The sequence below is a fragment of the Pelmatolapia mariae genome, linkage group LG20, assembly GCF_036321145.2.
Source record: "Pelmatolapia mariae isolate MD_Pm_ZW linkage group LG20, Pm_UMD_F_2, whole genome shotgun sequence".
Lineage (NCBI taxonomy): Eukaryota > Metazoa > Chordata > Actinopteri > Cichliformes > Cichlidae > Pelmatolapia > Pelmatolapia mariae.
This window is the reverse complement of record NC_086244.1, coordinates 16,133,087-16,151,379: the sequence shown is the minus strand read 5'-3', so window position 1 is coordinate 16,151,379 and position 18,293 is coordinate 16,133,087. Positions and strand designations below refer to the sequence as shown.

General features: G+C 40.9%; 1 protein-coding gene across 1 annotated transcript in view; it reads right to left on the bottom strand.

Annotated features, from left to right (window-relative positions):
• The window catches only part of pip5kl1 (phosphatidylinositol-4-phosphate 5-kinase-like 1), a 44,651-nt gene extending 31,438 nt beyond the window's left edge, over positions 1-13,213 (bottom strand). The window contains exons 1-2 of the mRNA XM_063465367.1: positions 13,107-13,213; positions 731-934 (exon numbers count right to left, since the gene is read on the bottom strand). Of these exons, the coding sequence (XP_063321437.1) occupies positions 731-934 (204 nt within the window). The 5' untranslated portion in view covers positions 13,107-13,213. The remainder of the gene's footprint in view (positions 1-730; positions 935-13,106) is intronic.
• Positions 13,214-18,293: the final 5,080 nt, after the last annotated feature.

Below are 18,293 nucleotides of genomic sequence, written 5' to 3'. Positions count from 1 at the left end.
AATAGTTCCAAAGGCCAGATCTGAATGAGGGTGGGGGAGGTTCAATTTGCCATGTTGCAACGAGCTTAGCTTCTGTCTTGCTAGCTTGCACTGCGCTCAGTGGATCTGTGCTCGACAGTGCAGCCTAGGCATAGTAGTCGAACGCAGATCCACTGAGCGCTCAACACAGACAGCATCGTCAGAAGAAAAGTTGATAAAATAAATTAAAAATTTTGTATTGTTTGATACACATGCGTACCGAACCGAAAGCACTGTATCGAACGGTTCAATATCGATACCAGTATCGTTGCACCCCTAGTAAGAGTGTGTGATTTTTAATGGGGAGAGACGCAAGCTTCTTTTTTTTTTAAAGTCTGATTGTATTGAAGTCACTTGATTTATGACCTCAGTATCACTTTCCTAATGAGTTTATAATTGAATGTCCCATTTAGAGGAAAAAAGGACTACTGAAGTTGTTTGAGAATGTAGTATTTTCCATTTATCAGTCAGCTCAAACCCTCTTTTTTATGATCTCTAGTTTCAAAAACATAAACTTATGACAGGTAAAATTCATGTGCCCAAGACCTAAATGGGCTCCTTTCAAAACGCCCACAACTACTCTATGGTAACTGTTAGTATATGTGTTAGTGACACCTTTCAGCTTATTTTGCTAACTGCCTCCACTTCACTACAAAGCAGGCGGCTTTTTAATATGTGTAAGTGGCTGCACTGTTTCCTGACAGCTACTCACTGCGGGTGCGTTATCGATGGTGTTCTGGATGGCTGCAGCCAAGCCCTCCTTCATCATGCAGGTCAGGCTGTAGAACTCATGCTGTTGGTCAATCTCAAACAGGCCCAGAAGTTTCCACTGCTGCCTCAGACCTCCCCACCGCCTTCTCTTCATGGAGCGCTGCTGGTGACTCGACATCCCCGGACCGGCTGTCGACATCTCCATCTGAGATAGAGAAAAACAGCCTGATGAGGAAAAAATGTGACTGCTCCACTGTGGACGCAGAGGAGAAAAGAAATCAGAGTGTGAGTGGAGGCCAGAGAGGCCAGCGACTAACACAAAAGACAGCTGACTGTCAGTTGAGTCTTTAACAGAGTAACTATGGAGACCAACACAAAGGGATAAAAGCTTCATGGGCTGTGCTGTGGATAATGCCATAATGCTGCTCCTCTGAATGCCACAGAAAAACACTTTAATTGCACGGTCATGTCAACCGTGTTTTACAGTAAATGTTTGACCCTGTGAGCTCTACACACCCGAGCCACTCAGTACTAAGCCTTTGTTTTCAGAGAAACAAAAAGACTCCTATGGAATAAATAGTAACTGATAGTTTTTGATGGTGAATGATGCATTCATCAGCATTTAGGCATAAAAAAAAAGCACTTGTATAAATGTGTGAATGCGTGAATGAGGTACTTGTAGCAAGAAAGGCCGTTGAGAGCTCAAACTGAGTAGAAAAACACTACCTTATGCTGCTGGAAACAACTGCCAAAAGATAAGTAGAAAGGTTGACTGGTGGACATGGTCAGCAGCAGCTTTTTTGATAGAGGCAGGATGGCTCCGCCCTTTCTTGTTGTTGTTTCCACCAAATTTTGACCCTACTATCCAAATGTCACAGCACAAACTGAGACTCATAAGTTCTTCCAGGCTTTAGTTGTCCAGTTTGATAAGCATTATGGGAATTGTAGTCCTAGTTTCCTGTTTTTAGCTAACGAAATGGTGCATTGGGTGGTCTTCTCCTGTTGTAGCCCATCTGCTCTGCTACTGTGCTTTCAGAGAAGCTCTTCTGCTTGCTGTGTGGTCATTCTCATCTGATCTCTGACATCAACAAGGTTTTCTATTTTTCTTTCTGACCATTTTCTGTAACCCTAGAGATCTCAGCTGTTTCTGAAATACTCAGACCAGCTGACCAACAATATCCAAAAACCTTTAAATCACATTTCTTCCCCATTCTGATGCTCAATTTGAATGTCAGCAGCTCATCTTCACCATTTTTTATATGATGAGTTGCTGCCATGTCATTGACTGATTATATATTTGCATTAACATTCAGCTTAACAGGTGTATCTAATAAAGTGACTCATGAATGAAAATAGACACTAAAAACCACTTGGTGTTATTTTATGAAGATGGTGGTTTGGGTTATAATTCACTCCTGGAAAACTTCATATCTGCTCAGTGACCAATGAAGCACAGTGGGTCCTGATGATGTGATTACATGTGAGGAGGTGTCAGTCTGAGCAGTCTCAGTGTTGCAAAGAAACTAAAGAAACAAATAACTTCATTAAAATACTTGTACTTGGCTTCAAATAAACAGTCACTTCACCAGTAATAAAACCTTCATTTTAGAAACAACATTAAGATCTGTTATTACAGAGTCTTTATCCTGCAATTTAAACCCGCCTGAGATTACCATTTTTATCAGCTGGTGCTTTATAAGGAAAACAGTGCCTCAGCACTCACATCACAGCGTTACCTTCCTTTTGTAAATTAGCCTGCCATGCCATTGGACGCGTCCATAGCAACATGCATGACGCTGCGCTCCTTGGACCTTTTGAGCTCCTCTCTCTGTTCTTCACTTTGACTGAGAAACAAAAGCTTCCTGTCTGATCACAGCCTCTCCTGATGCTGTTTGATGGTCTGACTGTTCGGCTTCAGCATGTCTTTAACAATGGTGACAAATTGTAATAACCATCGTTATTAACTGGTAAAAAAATAATAAATTGCAGTAAATTATATTTAATAATGTTTAATAACTGGCACATAATTGATTAGTAGAACATCATCTGGTAAAGTTGCAACTGATGTTTATAGAACGTTGCAAATCTATTCATCATTCAACCTTACTTGGCTCTTTTGATGCTGAAACTGACATATTATTATTTCACAGGGTGTAAAAATGGACAGGTGTCCTGCTTCATTAAGTTTCCTGGGTTTTTTTTTTTTTTGCTTTAACTTTCTGTAAACAAATACATAATAAAGTACAGCGACAGGACAGGCCTACTGGAGTCCAACGCCCACCCTCAATGAATCGGATTTACTGCTGGCAGTGCAAACCAGGCTCTCACTACAGGGACCAGATGACCCATAACACGGGCCTGATACCCAGTACACTCAAAGCGCCCCCTACACTAATCTTTTTGTCACTTTTTAAGGAATCAAACTCAAAGTAATGTCTGAACTTCCACGCTTTAAACACTGCATGGTCGCACTCTCTCCAGCACTCCATTTGTCCATTGTTGATCTACACACGTCTGTTGCTGCCATGGATGTTGCACACTCGTATGTCATTGTCATGAGACACAAACAAAATCACGGCTTAATAACGCAGTAACGGAGCCTGCTTAGGGGAAACTAACAGTAATGTAATTACTTTTTTGCTTTAGTATTCCCTTACTTTACTCATCACTTGAAAAAAGTAATCGGATTACACATTACTGCCCATGTCTGTTAGTCACCCAGGTATGTTAACAGCTATATTCTGCAAAGAAGTTTAGAATGTATCTTTAATTTGTTTAAGAGGACAACGACGTCTTGTGATTTTACTTGTGGACAATCTGTCGCTCTTATTTTGAAACCTTATCGAGGCTCATCGAGGCTGCAGAACAGCAGCACGAGACACAGGAGGTCTTGTTCACAGTCCGGGGAAGGATTGAGTGGAAGAGTGACTGATTGATGCAGCATCTGCCGAACCCGTTCTAACGATCTGCTGTGGTGGAGAGCTGAGCGTTGAAGCAAAGCTTTAGATTTACTGGTTGATTTACACTCCACATCTGTGCTGTGGGTACAGACTGAAAGCATGAGGGTGAGGTACGTGTGCTAGACATGAGCCTCCCCTGAAGGCAGGATGGGCTCAGCTTCAGAGATAGGAAGAGATCGGTCAGAGTAGAGCAGTTCCTCCTCCACATCAAAACGCAAGACTTAAGGTAGTTTGATCAGGATGCCTTCTAAGTGTCTTGGTATGAGTCCTCAGGCCCGACTCAGGACATGCTGGAGAGACTTTGTCTGTTGGGTAGACTGGGTTTTCTAACATTATAAAAAGTATTTAGCGCAGCATGTGGAGAACTGGTTTAAGTGTTGAGCTCATTAAAGCTGCAGAGATGGTAGAGCTGGTCTCTATCTCTTGGGAGATAAATCACGGGCGATCCATTTTTTTTGAGCAACTTCTGGAAGTTAAAGCACAATAAGTACTGGCAGCTGGATGTGCCGGCAATAAACTGTTACTTTACATTCGACCTCCTGAAATCTGCAAACAATTTTTTTATTATGGTGCTGTGTAGATGATAAGCGTTTTTACTAATTAATTACTAATTAGTTTTTTACTATGAAAAGATATAACCTTTATACCTTTATTTAACTGTAACTGAAACAGTGCTGTATTCAATTAATTAAAAGAACCATTAACTAAGTTTCAGTCTTGATTACAGCAAGACTGGAAACCTTCAAACATCCATTACAATCAAGTGTAAACTCTAAATAACTGATAAGCCACCACAAACACCCCAAACTGATGAACTGTATAACCCCAGGTAGTCTCCCAAGGCAAACTGGTCCAGGGAGATTAATTAGACCTAGAGCGATTTCAAAAACTCCAGTGAAGCCTAAAACTTGGATCTGGATAAACTTGTAGGAAGTGTGAATCTACACCCAAGAGGAAAGCTAGTAGAGAGGGAGTGCATTATTTGATTTATGTCACGAGGCAGGTGTCTGGAAGTCTTTTCTTTTGATTCTTAACCTTTTCCTTGCTTTGGAGCCTCAGGCGGAGTTGCAGTGATGGCTTCTATCTCCTGCTCCACCCCCTGCCTGGAATTTCTCCATTGAAGCAGTCCTTCCAACACCTGTCCTCTATCTGGTAATCAAGTGTAGAGTACAACAAGTTGCAGGTCGTAGCAGTTCTCTGCACCGTTATATGGCGAAAATTAGGCCACCTCTGTTACCTGCCGCTTTTGTGGTAACACAGTGTGCTTTCACGTCTCCAAGCTAGCTGCTCCAAACTTCCACAGAAGGAGAAGGTTCATCTGGAAACTTGCTTATCTGGAAACTTGTCGGCACACCACATCCAACTCATGTAAGAGTGTTAAACACCCGCTGGCTTTCTCATGTGAATCACATCTTCCTCATCTTCTTGTATCCTCTCAAACAGACTTTCCATGTACTAGGCCGTTATGCTGCTGAATTTCCCCACCTACTGCCTTTAAACCATAAAAATCAGTCCTTAACTCCTTATCTACTTATCAATAAACAATGCTTTAAACCTGCCAGCTGTTTTCTGCTCTTTGCTTCTGCTTTTTGACAAAACACAACTTAGCTGCATTGCATAATGTTCAGTTTTTTATCATTTTAATAAATTATTAATTAAAAATAGATCCAAAAAATAATTTGTCACTTATTTTGAAATTGCATTGAAGAAATAGGTCACTTTTTGTGACCATTTTTGCTATGAAACCATGTTGAATAGGCAGAAGACAGGAGGACAATGAAGTGGTAGTCCCCAATAAAGAAGGTGACTCTGGAGCCAAAATCGAACATGATCACACACCCACATCGTGAAAAGAATACTAGCCAAGCTGTCACATCTGTCACTGGATTTCCTCTGAAGTTCTGCTACAGACTTTATTGGAAAACCTTGCAGACAGACTGTTTAACTGTCTGGTTTACTTTCCCTTGGCTCTGTCTTAGCAGCTTGTTGTCGTCTGAACTTTGCAAGCAGCGGTTATTAAATCCCTGAAATTAATGATGTTCAGTATCACAGCAGCTGATGTGCACACCAGCCTGCCATAAATTATTATTAGATCGTGCTAGGACTTGCTCCGTACGTTGGCGGTTGCTGTTTGTGACAAACACGGGTTCCAGTGGAATTCATAGCAGCTTTCCCTTCCAGAGAGTTTCACTTTCACCAATGAAAATAAAAGTGTGGCAAAGCAACGCAAGTGAGCAAAACGTCAGCCATATGATAATAATAGAAAGGATAAAACCCAGAAGTGCATGCCAATTACAGGCCAATAAAAAAATATAAAACAAATTAAAGGAATTAAATATTAAATAAAATAATAACGATACAGACAGAGATTGGATTTGGCAAACATACTGCCCTTTTTATAAACCCAAGTATAGAAAAGATTTTAACCGTCAGGTCACTTTTTTTTTACCCCAGCTGTTTTTTTTTATGTACCATAAAACATTTATGGTACATAGAATCTTTTTCGATTAAAATAAATACTAATACATGTTTTGGTGATTTTTGAAGTCCACCCATTCCAGGCTTCCAGGCCCATTGTTGTGGTAAAGATGATAGGTGGAAGGTTGTGTGGGAACCCAGGAAACAAATAAAAAAAATTTAACACCAGCATAGGATTTGAGTCAGTTTTAATTTCCCTGGTCTTGTGATGTTTTGCAGAGTAATGCACAGCACGACAATGAAAACAGCTAAACTGATGGAGATGAGTCAGGATATAAAAATGTGTGAAAACCATCATTATCAACATTAAAATGTTTTGATTATCTTTCATATGAACAGTGTAAGTATGCAGTGTTACTGATCAGGCCAAGATCTTGGTGGATATTTTAAGATTTCTTTGGTGCAACAACAAGAATAAACCCATCATAATAGATGCCTACCTGCTGACTAATACACTCACTGAACTCTGATTTGCATTTTTTTCTACCCTCTTGTCAGTCCAAACTGGTCAGGTGCACTTACCACAGAGTTTGCTTATTAGCACAGAATCCATGTCCCACTGCTAAGACAGGTCACTCAGAAAAATAAAGGTGCCAACTGGAACCAAAAGTGGTTCTTTAGACTGATGCCATAGAAGAACCTTTTTTGGTGCCACAAAGAACCTTTCAAACAGTGGTTCTTTGAAGAACCATTTCTTTCAGTGGTTCATTGAAGGACCATTAAAGGTGCCCCAAAGAACCATTTCTTGATGGTTCTTTGGGGCACCTTTAATGGTCCTTCAATGAACCTTTTTAAAAATGGTTCTTTAAAGAACCATTTTAAATCTTTCAAAATAAATTGAATTTGAGTAGGGTAAAATAAATACGAGCACAGCATAGACATATATTAATGGTTTATTGCCATTTCGTAGTATACCAAAAGACAAAAAGGCATTTTAACCCTCAGCACAACATCACTACTAATACATGTCACATATTAGTCATTTAAACAGTAATAATTCAATATTTTTACTGTACTATAAATAAATATATATAAATACTATATCTATAGATAACACAACAATTAATACATGTATTGTTTAATTAATAAAACATCAGAAAGTGATAAAAACACATTAGAAATAGTAATAGCTTCATAACAGACCAATAAATCAACAAATTTTCATCAGCAGATGTTTGCATGTTCAGTAAAAATATTTCAACAACAAGTTTATGATTAAAATGATCAATGAACTTCAGCGTTGTGTAAGGCAAGTTTCATGTTGGACTCATGGTCCTTTGTTAGTCCAGTTTAGGACAATGTCTCTGACATATGTATCATATCAAATATATGTCATATCAAAACAACCCCACACCTGCAGTTGTTTCAGTTTTTCACAGGTGTTTCCTTTCAGCTGGTCAACCTCACTCAGGTGGACATGCATATCAGCCAACCAAGCTCCTCCCTTTGTGCTTCAAACCCCTCCCACTTTGAGACAAAGAGCTGAGAGAGAGAGACAGAAAAGAGTCAATCATAAAGAAGAGAGAAAAGTGAAATCCTCCTCAGAAGGTCTGACTCGCATACCTGCAGTCGACCTGTTATGGACTCCAGTTTGGCGTTCATGTCATCCCAGCGGCGGCCGCACTCCCTCGCCAATGCCAGCAGCCGAGTCTGCCGAGTTAATGTTCGAATCCTCCTGGTCAGGCTCTCCAGCTGGATGAGCCGAGGTCTCCCCTCTCGCCACTGCCTCTGAACACACAAACACAAATTGCATGTGAAGCAGGAGGTGCAGATTTTTTTTGCTATTCTTTTCTAAATCCAGGCTTGATCACGTGGAGGTATTTGTAAAACTTTTTTGACCAGCGGACGATCAACAGAATCTGTTGTGACTGTTGTCTCGCAGAAAGTCAAATCAAATGTATGCGATACACAATCAATTCACAAGAACACGTTATAAAATAAAACAAGTCCAGTTCTTGCCTGATTTCAACTGAATTCTGCATCAAAACAGCGTGACAGAATTAAAACGAGAGTTTGCAGCAAATGTGAGCACAAAGCCTCACTTTGTACAAGCCTGCTATTAAAGTTCTCCTCTATGCAGACAACTTTCCTGTTTTTAAGGCACAACTTGGATCTGCTGTACAAATCTTATGGATACACGCTAAATGAAACAGTAGTGTGCACGACTCCAGATTCTGATCCCTCATCCTAATATGGTCCCAAAAGGCTCACAAAAACCCACATAGCAATAAAGCAAATGTTGAGGCTTCAAAATACAAAGTCCATAAACCAATGGCTGACATGGGTTTTATCATAAGGGTGATAAATATACAACATATGGTCTTAAGACTAAAAGTATAATACAGATTTTAGTCTGAGAGACTTGATGTTCATTTACCTGCAGATCCACTATACGTGCCTGCTCTGTGGTTTTCCACAACGTTTTGCACATCACTATTTAATACAGGAAGTAGGTGAACTAAAACAAGTCATCTTTCTTTGTGAGAGGACCATATTAATGAAACAAACCTCGATGACATCATAGAGATCCCTAAAGATGCTCCTGCTGCTTCTCTTCCTCCTCATCCTAAGCTTCCCTCTCCTCGTCCTCGACTTCCATCCAACTGTTATTCAATCTAATTGTTTTTCTCCCCCTCCTCTTCCTCATTTTGTTGGAGCTGTGAACAGAATTAGTGAATCTGAATTAATTTGTGCAAACAAGAAAAATCTACAGCTTTTCGGTCAGAGGTGGTCTTGTGATTTAAGCCGGGTAGAGTAGATTTTTGTGTTGATGCTGCCTGCTTCATCTCTGCGACTGGCTGCTGAGTGATATTTACACCCTGGCTGGATTACAAACTTTAACCACGTGCTGAACTTTGGCCCAGCGTTGATACTTCTTGTTAGTATAACGACCTCTTCTTGGCTTAATGCAGTGGTTCCCAAACTTTTTTTGCTGGGCCCCCCTTGTTTTACAAGAAAAATGTTCGCGCCCCCCACCCCCCGCGCGTGCACGCGCGCATGCACAAACACATCCTCCAACCACACACACCCATATTTTGCTCCTTTGCGGTTTATTTCACACCTCAAACATTTAGTAAACAATTAAGCAAATACAAGTAATCTGCAATAAATTACAGGTAGTAAGAAAATAAACTACCAACTCTTTTACGCTCCGTCCGCACCTACACGGATATTTTTGAAAACGCAGCTGTTTCGTCCACACGTAAACGGCGTTTCGAATCACCGAGAACGGAGATTTTTTAAAACTTCTTTTTTGCGTTTACGTGTGGACAAGGAATACAGAGTTCGTCACGCAACGTCAAAGGTATGTGCCTTTTTTCACGTCACGCTGTGTGCACGTTATTGTTTACATGAGATGAATTGCAGAATGGCAGATAGAGACAAAATACTGTTAATCTGACTATCTGCAGGTTTTACACGCTTACATACACACACGCAGTTACTGTCCCTCCATTTAGAAAGGCAGAGGCATCACGGTGTAATTATTTTACATGTAGTTGTTTTTTTTTTCCTGTGTAATAATGTTCAACATTGCTATCAATACATTTTTCAAAAAATCCCTCTGCAAAATGGGTTCAAAAACATAAACAACTGTGGGATACTGTTTGTCCGTGATTTGAACCGGGGGAACAAATTGTGGCAGGATGAGCCTGATATTATTTGTATCCCACTGTAACTTTACTGTATAAAGAGCTAACATCTCCAAAATGCCAGGAGTAGTTAGTCGTTACAACAAGTGTTTGTGAACTAAAAATCAAGAATATGGGATACTGTTTGTCCGTGATTTGGAGAGCCGAGCGCTGCTCCCAACGAAGGGAAAACCAATTATGCAGGGAGACCTACCTTGGCACTTGTGCAGGTGAAACCAAAGGGAAGATATGCTTCACCAGATTTTCTAGTCTTTGGCTTAGTATGAAGTTGGTTTGGAAACATATTCAGCGATGCTTCATCTCCTGCTTTGCGTTTGTGTAGATGCCCCGTGCTAGCAGTGTCCAAGCGTTGTTGTTTTTTTTGTTTTGTTTTGTTTCCCTTTTCATGCCGCGCCCCCCCTAGGGGGCGGGCCCCACACTTTGGGAAGGTCTGGCTTAATGTATGATGGTGGATAAATGTACAAAGAAAATTTAACTATATTACAAAAGGACATTATCTTGGAAACATCTAATGACCGGAGCATAATTTTCAACTAGTCCTAGACCTATAGACCTTCTCATGTATCACATTTCTATTCATTCAAAACACTTATGCATTGCTCTTGAAGAATTCAAAGTACAGGCTCATGTGAGTATTTAATGTACGGCTCATATCTACTGAATTTCTGAGTTTCTAGAGCAGACACAGAGCTCATGTCAAAACAGGCTTTAGGCGCCATTTTAGTGACTTTAACAATAGTATAAATTTTAATATCGGTCTAGCTGACATTACGTTATGTACGCAGCACGCAATAGAACCACATATTTTAGAAGCCAAAGGTTCAAATTAGTTGGGAGCACCTTCACTTAATTATAACAGTGGTTTTGTTAGGAAAACAGTTCTGTATACCGATACTAAATTGCGTTAACGTCAGCGGCTAACATAGCTAACCGTTATTGTTAGCACAACATTAACAGCAAGCTACAATGACGAGTAACAAAAAACAAAAGAGTAAAAAGGTTTTAATGAAACTGTTTTACCTTTTCCAGAGCTTCAAAGACCAGCAGGTACTGAAGACTGTTATCCGTTTCGTTGCCACCCGCCGTGAGAAAGTGGTTTTTCCCTTAGAAAGTTCAAGGCCCGTCGCTCGCGCAATCTGTCTGCGCATGCGTATCCCAACGACTGACCCCCTCCGTCCGCTCCCGGGACGTTGCCATAGTATGACGTGTTCTAACGTCACTCTCTCTCTCTCTCTCTCTCTCTCTCCCTGTCATTTGGCTCGAAACACATAGCAACACATTGCTCAGTGACGAGCAAGTACTCGCATCATTTATCTAAACAGTGTGCTTTGTCAAAACTAAGTAAGTGTGTGCAATTGTTATTTATTTGTATTTTATAATTTGACTTTATAAAATACAAGTAAATATTGGAGGAGGGGGGGGGTTCTTTAGGCTTTGCCCCCCCACCCTTGCCACCAGTATATTTTTAAGCAAGTATTTCTAACTTTTATTTGAATACTCAGTTTCCTACCATCTGCTCTTAAAGGGTCATTGCCAGGTAACCCGCCCTCCCCCTTCGCACACACATGCACACAAACAAAACACACAGTATAATTCACACTTTAATTATAGTGAATAAATATTTATGCCATTTTACACCATCAAACTTAGATAGCTAAGGATGAAGAACCTTTTGTTCTTTAAAGAACCATTTGTAATAGCTAAAGAACCATCTACAAAATAAAAAGGTTCTTTGACGTATGATGGTTCTTTAAAGAACCATGAAGACATCTGAAGAACCATTTAAGAACCATAATTTTTCTGAGAGTGAGTTAAATACGTGGCCCTAGGGCCTGAACTCGCTCACTGAAAGACCCAATCCACCCCACTGGATGGCTTTTAAAAGTCTAAAACCTGCAGAGAAGCAGGGCACAGCTTAGTTTGGGCTTTTCCCTGTTTTCCTGTATGAATTATTGTGTTGCAGGGTTTTAAACTCCTAACATCTACCATGACACTGGCAATGATCAAGGATTAGGGTTTTGGTACAGTTAGCATCTAACCTTTCTTCCAACCCTTCTAATAAATAATTAGTCTATTAAAAAAAAGTTTTATTTATTTTTGCAGAAAATCTGTGACACCAATATGAGTGGATGAAAGGGAACATCTTCCAGTTATGAAAGCTTGCCTAGTTAACATGTGGCCAAAATAAAGTACGACCCTGTTAAGTGTCATGGTCTGTGTGCAGGGAGGCATGAAAGGTCCCAAAATCCAGACTCAAATGCAGAGGCCAAGCTGAAACTCAAAATGTTAGCTTTATTGCTGAACACTGGGGAAAAACTAAATTAAACTTGGCAGGCTTGGCAAACAGAACACACAGACATATATGAGGGAGATCGTGACACTGATAAAGAGAAACACGGGGCTACACTGAGGGATAACGAGGGGAATGAGACACAGGAGGAGAGCACAGCTGAAAGTAATTAGGCAGGACGAGACAAGGGAAGCAAAACTAGAAACATTAACATAAGATGCAGACTGTCAAAGTAAAACAGGAAATATAATACAGACGTGGACTTGACAAGGGGTTACAGTGCAAACATGGAACACAGAGAGAAACCAATAGACTAAGAACTCTAAATAACACAAAAGAGAAGACTATTAATAATAAACAACACAAAACACTGGGTCACAGACCCAGCCACCCAGGACCATGACATTAAGAACTTAACTTCATCCAAGCCAAAGACTGAAACAACAACCTTAACACTGACGCCCATAATCCTGCGTGCACATTATCTTACATTTGTTGATTTATGCAATCTTCAGAATACAATCCCAACCCCAGTAAATCCGGCCGTGGATTGATTAGCCGATTAATGTGATGGGGAAGTAACCGCTCACTAATGTCATGATGGAAGCCATTAACGCGGTCAATGCATGGTCAACATTTATGGCACTTAATGGCCACAGAGGCATCTTTACAGTCAAAAGCAGTCACAGCGTGATGGTGAAACTTCCAAACAAACAGAAGTTGATGCTGTTTTTATGGACAGCAAAGTTGCAACAACTGATTTGGTCACTATACGGCTGTGAGCAGACAGCCAACTCAAAATGAATTGAGGACATTTCATCTTTAAATGAGAATCTGATGATTGTAACAAAAACAAAGCTGACAGTGTCTAATAACTGCACACAGCAGCCTGGGGAGGTGACTACACATCAGCAACTTGGGTGAAACCCTCATACAGTTGATCTCTAGCAGTGACTGCACGCATTATGGAAGCAATCAGATTCAAAGCATTTTACTTGCCTCTGTACAGCAGCTGATGGTCGGCCTGTCCGTGTCTCTCCCAGTGTGTGTCACTCACTGAGTGCGTGTGTGTCACATGTCAGCCTGCAGAATGACCGTGTGATGACATCGGAGCATAGCCCGGCTCACCCAGCGGTCACACCCACACTGGCACTGACTGTCTGAGGCAGACACGACCGCCAGCGGCTGCAGCTCTGATACTGCAGTCAATACGAAGCGAGCAGAGGCGCAGAAATAAAAGGTTTGTTGGCGAGGTGGGAATGCAACTGCAGCGCAAACTCTGCTGACTCACTGCTGGAGGTTTTCCAGCCAACTGGACTCGAGTCTTCATCCATCTGAAAACACACCCAACACTCCACAGACAAGAAACCCCAACTCCTCTCAGACGATATACAAACATATACAATACCTTCAACGTAGATTCTCACTGGGAGACACCAGAGTTATTGGATTTTAATTAGCTTTTTCTCCATTTTTTTTCTTTTTTTGCACATTCTTTCAGATCAAATCAAATCAAAATGTATTTCTATAGCACATAATAATACAACAAAGTTGACCAAAGTGCTTCACAGTCGGTCAGAGCAATAGCATAAGACAGCATAAAAGAAACAGTTAAAAGGAGGGCAGGAAACAATATGAACAATATGAGTAAAAAAAACAACAACACATAACTAGCCACGAAATAGCATACTAGTTTGAATCAAAAGGTTATTCCAGAGTCTGGGAGCTACGACAGGAAAGGCCCGATCACCTCTAAACTTCAGACGAGACCTCGGTTGCATCAGTAGCATAGAAGATCTAAGTGCCTTATTAGGGATATACAAATGGAGGAGTTTGCATAGATAGCTGGGAGTCAAATTGTTTAAAATTTTAAAGGTAAGCAAGAGAATTTTGAAATTGATGCGATATTCAACAGGGAGCCAATGTAGGTTGGCTAAAACTGGTGTGATGTGGGCATAATTTCTAGTACCAGTTAAGAGGCGCGCAGCTGCGTTTTGAACTAACTGGAGCCGGTGGATAGAGGAAGATGGGAGGCCCGAGTACAGGGAATTACAGTAGTCTAATTTGGATGCTAGTTAAATATCAGGGTGACACATGTACGGAGGAGAGAGAGTGGATATATTGGACAAAGGATGATGAAGATGGTGTTGCCAGGCAGGAGGAAAAGAGGATGACCTCGGAGGAGGTTCAAGGATGCAGTGAAGGTTGAATAAAATGTGTCTTTCTTCATTTTTGTGACAAAGGATTTCATGATAAAAGTATTAACATGAAAGTAAGTGGTCTTTTATCTGTCCCAAATGATAGATTCTGATTTATTTTGATGGTAAGAAAGACAAGTGAAATTTTCAGCCTTTTCTTTAAAAGTCTTTGAGATATTCACGATCAAACGTTGCCTCAGATTTCAGGGTGTGAAAAAACAAATAAGTCTCGGATGTGGGCTTTTACCCGTTTGTCTCACTGAGATTGGGATCTCAGATAATACAAAGACATTAAGAGAACAAATACCAGGAAATACTGGCCTTTACCAAGATAACTGGAGCAGAACGAACTGAATTGTTGGCTTCTACAAGCTGTAAAAAAGTCTCCTAATGTCCAGTATTGTAAGATACTACATATCGTATGTGTGAGATTGTGAAACTTGTGGTGTCATTGTCATGTCGTAGGGAGTCATACTGGAAAAAATAAAAAGTGTGTTTGTCTGTGAAGGTTCTCAGTCATCCAGGTCATTGTAGTCTAAGGAGCTTGGAAAGAAAAGCGTCTGGACTTCTTAAAGTTGCTTGAAGACGTTTCACCTCTCATCCGAGAAGCTTCTTCAGTTCTAAGGTCAAATGGCCGAGAGTCCCAGATTTAAACCCAGTGGGAGTATCCCCCCAAAGAGGGACAAAGGACCCCCTGGTGATCCTTTAATCACATGAGCCAAGGTGTGAAAGCGGGTGTGGGACCTAATCAGCCAGGGTTTCGGGTGAGCTCATTGTTAAACCTGGCCCCACCCTATCATGTGAATTCCTGAGGTCAGATGGCCCAGAATGTGAGTGGGCGTTAAGGTGTCTGGGAAGGGATCTCAAAACTGGATTATAGATGGCAGACAATTGGTGTCGTAAACCACCGCCTCTGTTCAAAGATGGTCGCTCACAGTGGACATAGATGGCCTCTTTGAAAGAGGAGTGAAAGAGGCCATCTATGTCCACTGTGAGCGACCATCTTTGAACAGAGGCGGTGGTTTACGACACCAATTGTCTGCCATCTATAATCCAGTTTTGAGATCCCTTCCCAGACACCTTAACGCCCACTCACATCCTGGGCCATCTGACCTCAGGAATTCACATGATAGGGTGGGGCCAGGTTTAACAATGAGCTCACCCGAAACCCTGGCTGATTAGGTCCCACACCCGCTTTCACACCTTGGCTCATGTGATTAAAGGATCACCAGGGGGTCCTTTGTCCCTCTTTGGGGGGATACTCCCACTGGGTTTAAATCTGGGACTCTCGGCCATTTGACCTTAGAACTGAAGAAGCTTCTCGGATGAGAGGTGAAACGTCTTCAAGCAACTTTAAGAAGTCAAGACGCTTTTCTTTCCAAGCTCCTTAGACTAAAAAGTGTGTTGTACAGCTCTCACCATGCTCTTTCATATGATGTTATACTCAATTATTTTTCACAGTCAGCATTGACTTTGGGTGCTAACAATGAAGGTCATATTACCGATTTACTGATATCTGATATTTGAATACTGACTTGCACATTTCGTGTGACCTTGATCTTGACTATGAACTGATTTTCAAACAAATTAAATCAGCTTGAGTTCGTTATTGATATTTACTATCGCACAACATTTGAAAATTATATCTTGAAAACTGTAGACTGCAAACAAACAGAACCAGTTCTCCTTCACTTCGAGGGGAAGAACTGCAACTCATTAGCTGAATTTTCACAATGAACGATCGAAACTTTAGGATACTGGCTCAGAGCGGTGAAGGAAAAATGTCATTCCTGTATCAAACCCTGTTCATAAAATGCAGTAGAAGAAAGTGTTAGATGTTTTATTACCGTCCCGAATGAAGAAGTTAGCACGCTATAGACAAAAGCATTAGTCCACACCTGTAAATCATGCTCAGCAAGACATTTTGGAACTTTCAGCTTTGTGGAAACTGGTTGAAAAAATGATTTCTGCACAAAGAAAGGTCCAAACAGGCATGACTGACAGAGTTAGATGTGGCAGAACTTGACTGGTTTGCACAGAGCCCTGATCTCAACCCCATCAAACACTTTGATCATACCAGAAGGGAGCGTGCAAGCGTCTAACATCAGTGTCTGAACTTACAAATGCTCATCTGGATAAATAGACAACATTCCCACAGACACAAAAATCCTGTAGGAAGCCTTCGCAGAAGAGTGGAAGCCTTGAAAGCTCCTGCAGGTATAATCTGCAAATTTCCCAGTATTTCTGTCTTTCCACTCTGATGTCTGTCTAGCAGTTAAAAATCCTCTGAAATAGACTGATTTGACTTTGGATCAACAATTAGTGAGCCGACACCTTTGCAAAAAGCCAAATACCAAACAATTTTGAACAATACTGGTTAATAACAGAGTAGTAAGTGTACCAACCTAATGGTCTGTGGGCTCAGAGTCCTCTCATGTGTAGCCAGGATTCTTGATCCGCTCAGAGAGGATGTATCCAGTTTAAATGAGTCTGATAAGCTGTTACTGAGCCACGGTTCAGTCAGGAGAAAACCCAGCAGCTCTTCATCTTTTTGGTTTTGCCGGTTATGTTAGCCTTGAGCTCGCACCTCTTCCTCCTGACTCTGTGCAGCTTCCTCTATTCCCCTGCTGCCAGGCTTCACATCTCCAGAGCTCTACTCACGGCGTCCTTGACAATGCATCCTTGGGAACGCATTCTAGGGAATGTGTCCTTGGGAATGCACTTTTTCCTCGGAGATCGTAGCCACTCACCCGCATGACAAACTGCCAGAACAAGCTTGAAGATGTTGGGCTGGGGAATAAAAGAGTGCCATGTACCCAATTCCAATTAAAATCGCTGCGTATTACAGATTTAATTGAAGAAGAGGGAGTGATTGTGAACAGAGAACAGAGGAGAAAATGTTTCATAACCCATTTTATCAACAAAGCATCCATGGATTGGAGAAATGCTGTCCCAGCTTGTGGAAAAAATATGAAGTTCAGTGAGCTGAAATGGCTGTGGACAGCTGATCTCACTTTTTAGGACTCAGGTAAAGATTTTTTTTCTCTAATCTGACAGCAAAGGAGTGACTAATGGGACTGGACAATATAACCAAAACTGCATTTCTTTAAACAGAGGCAGTGCCCGCAGAGTCTCATGTCCAGCTATACAGCAGATATAAACGTGCTTCTACACAATATGAATTGTTTAGAGATTTATAAAATTGCACACGGATTATTTTTCTATAACAAGCATCTATAAACTAAATTAAAGGCTTATTGCCACTTTGACTAGTCTGATGCAGGTGGCTGCAGCTTTAGAGCCACACTCCTGGTAGCTGGAGCCACAAGCTGACCTTGGACTCTGTGCTGTTTGAGACCTTTATTCTTTTTTTTTTTTAAATGCAATCATCTGGTGAATATTCAGGCTTGCTGTGTGGGTACTTGTATTAACAGCCATTCACTGTGTGTAACTGTAATCACATTACATTTTTCGGTGAAACAGTAACAATCACATCGCTGTACTCAGTTAAACACATTAGAGTTGCAGTTATGTTACAATTACTTGTGTTACAAAGAATCTTCTGTACTTTTAGTATGTGAGTGTAACTTTCTTGTACAAAGAGCGGGAATGATGACGGGAATAAAAACAAACTGCAAGCTGCGTTCATGGTGACAAGGCGATTCCTGTGTCTTCGTTATCAGGGAGGTGTCTGCATGATGGTGAGAAGTAGGCGTGGGTTTAAAAAATCAATTTCCCGATTCAAAACAATTTTAGTTTGAACAAGGTGATATCAATTCATTAAATCTTGAATCGAGTTTTAAATATAGATGTATTTTGCCAGACACGCCAGAATCTCAGGTTAAAGCTCACAAAACTATTTCAACAACCATCAAACAGCTAAAACAGCAAAGGATTAAAGACCTGGACACACCGTCGAGTGCTGAAAGCCGACATCTCACAGATTCTGAAGCTGCAGGTTTCATCACTCTCTGACCAAAATTCACTG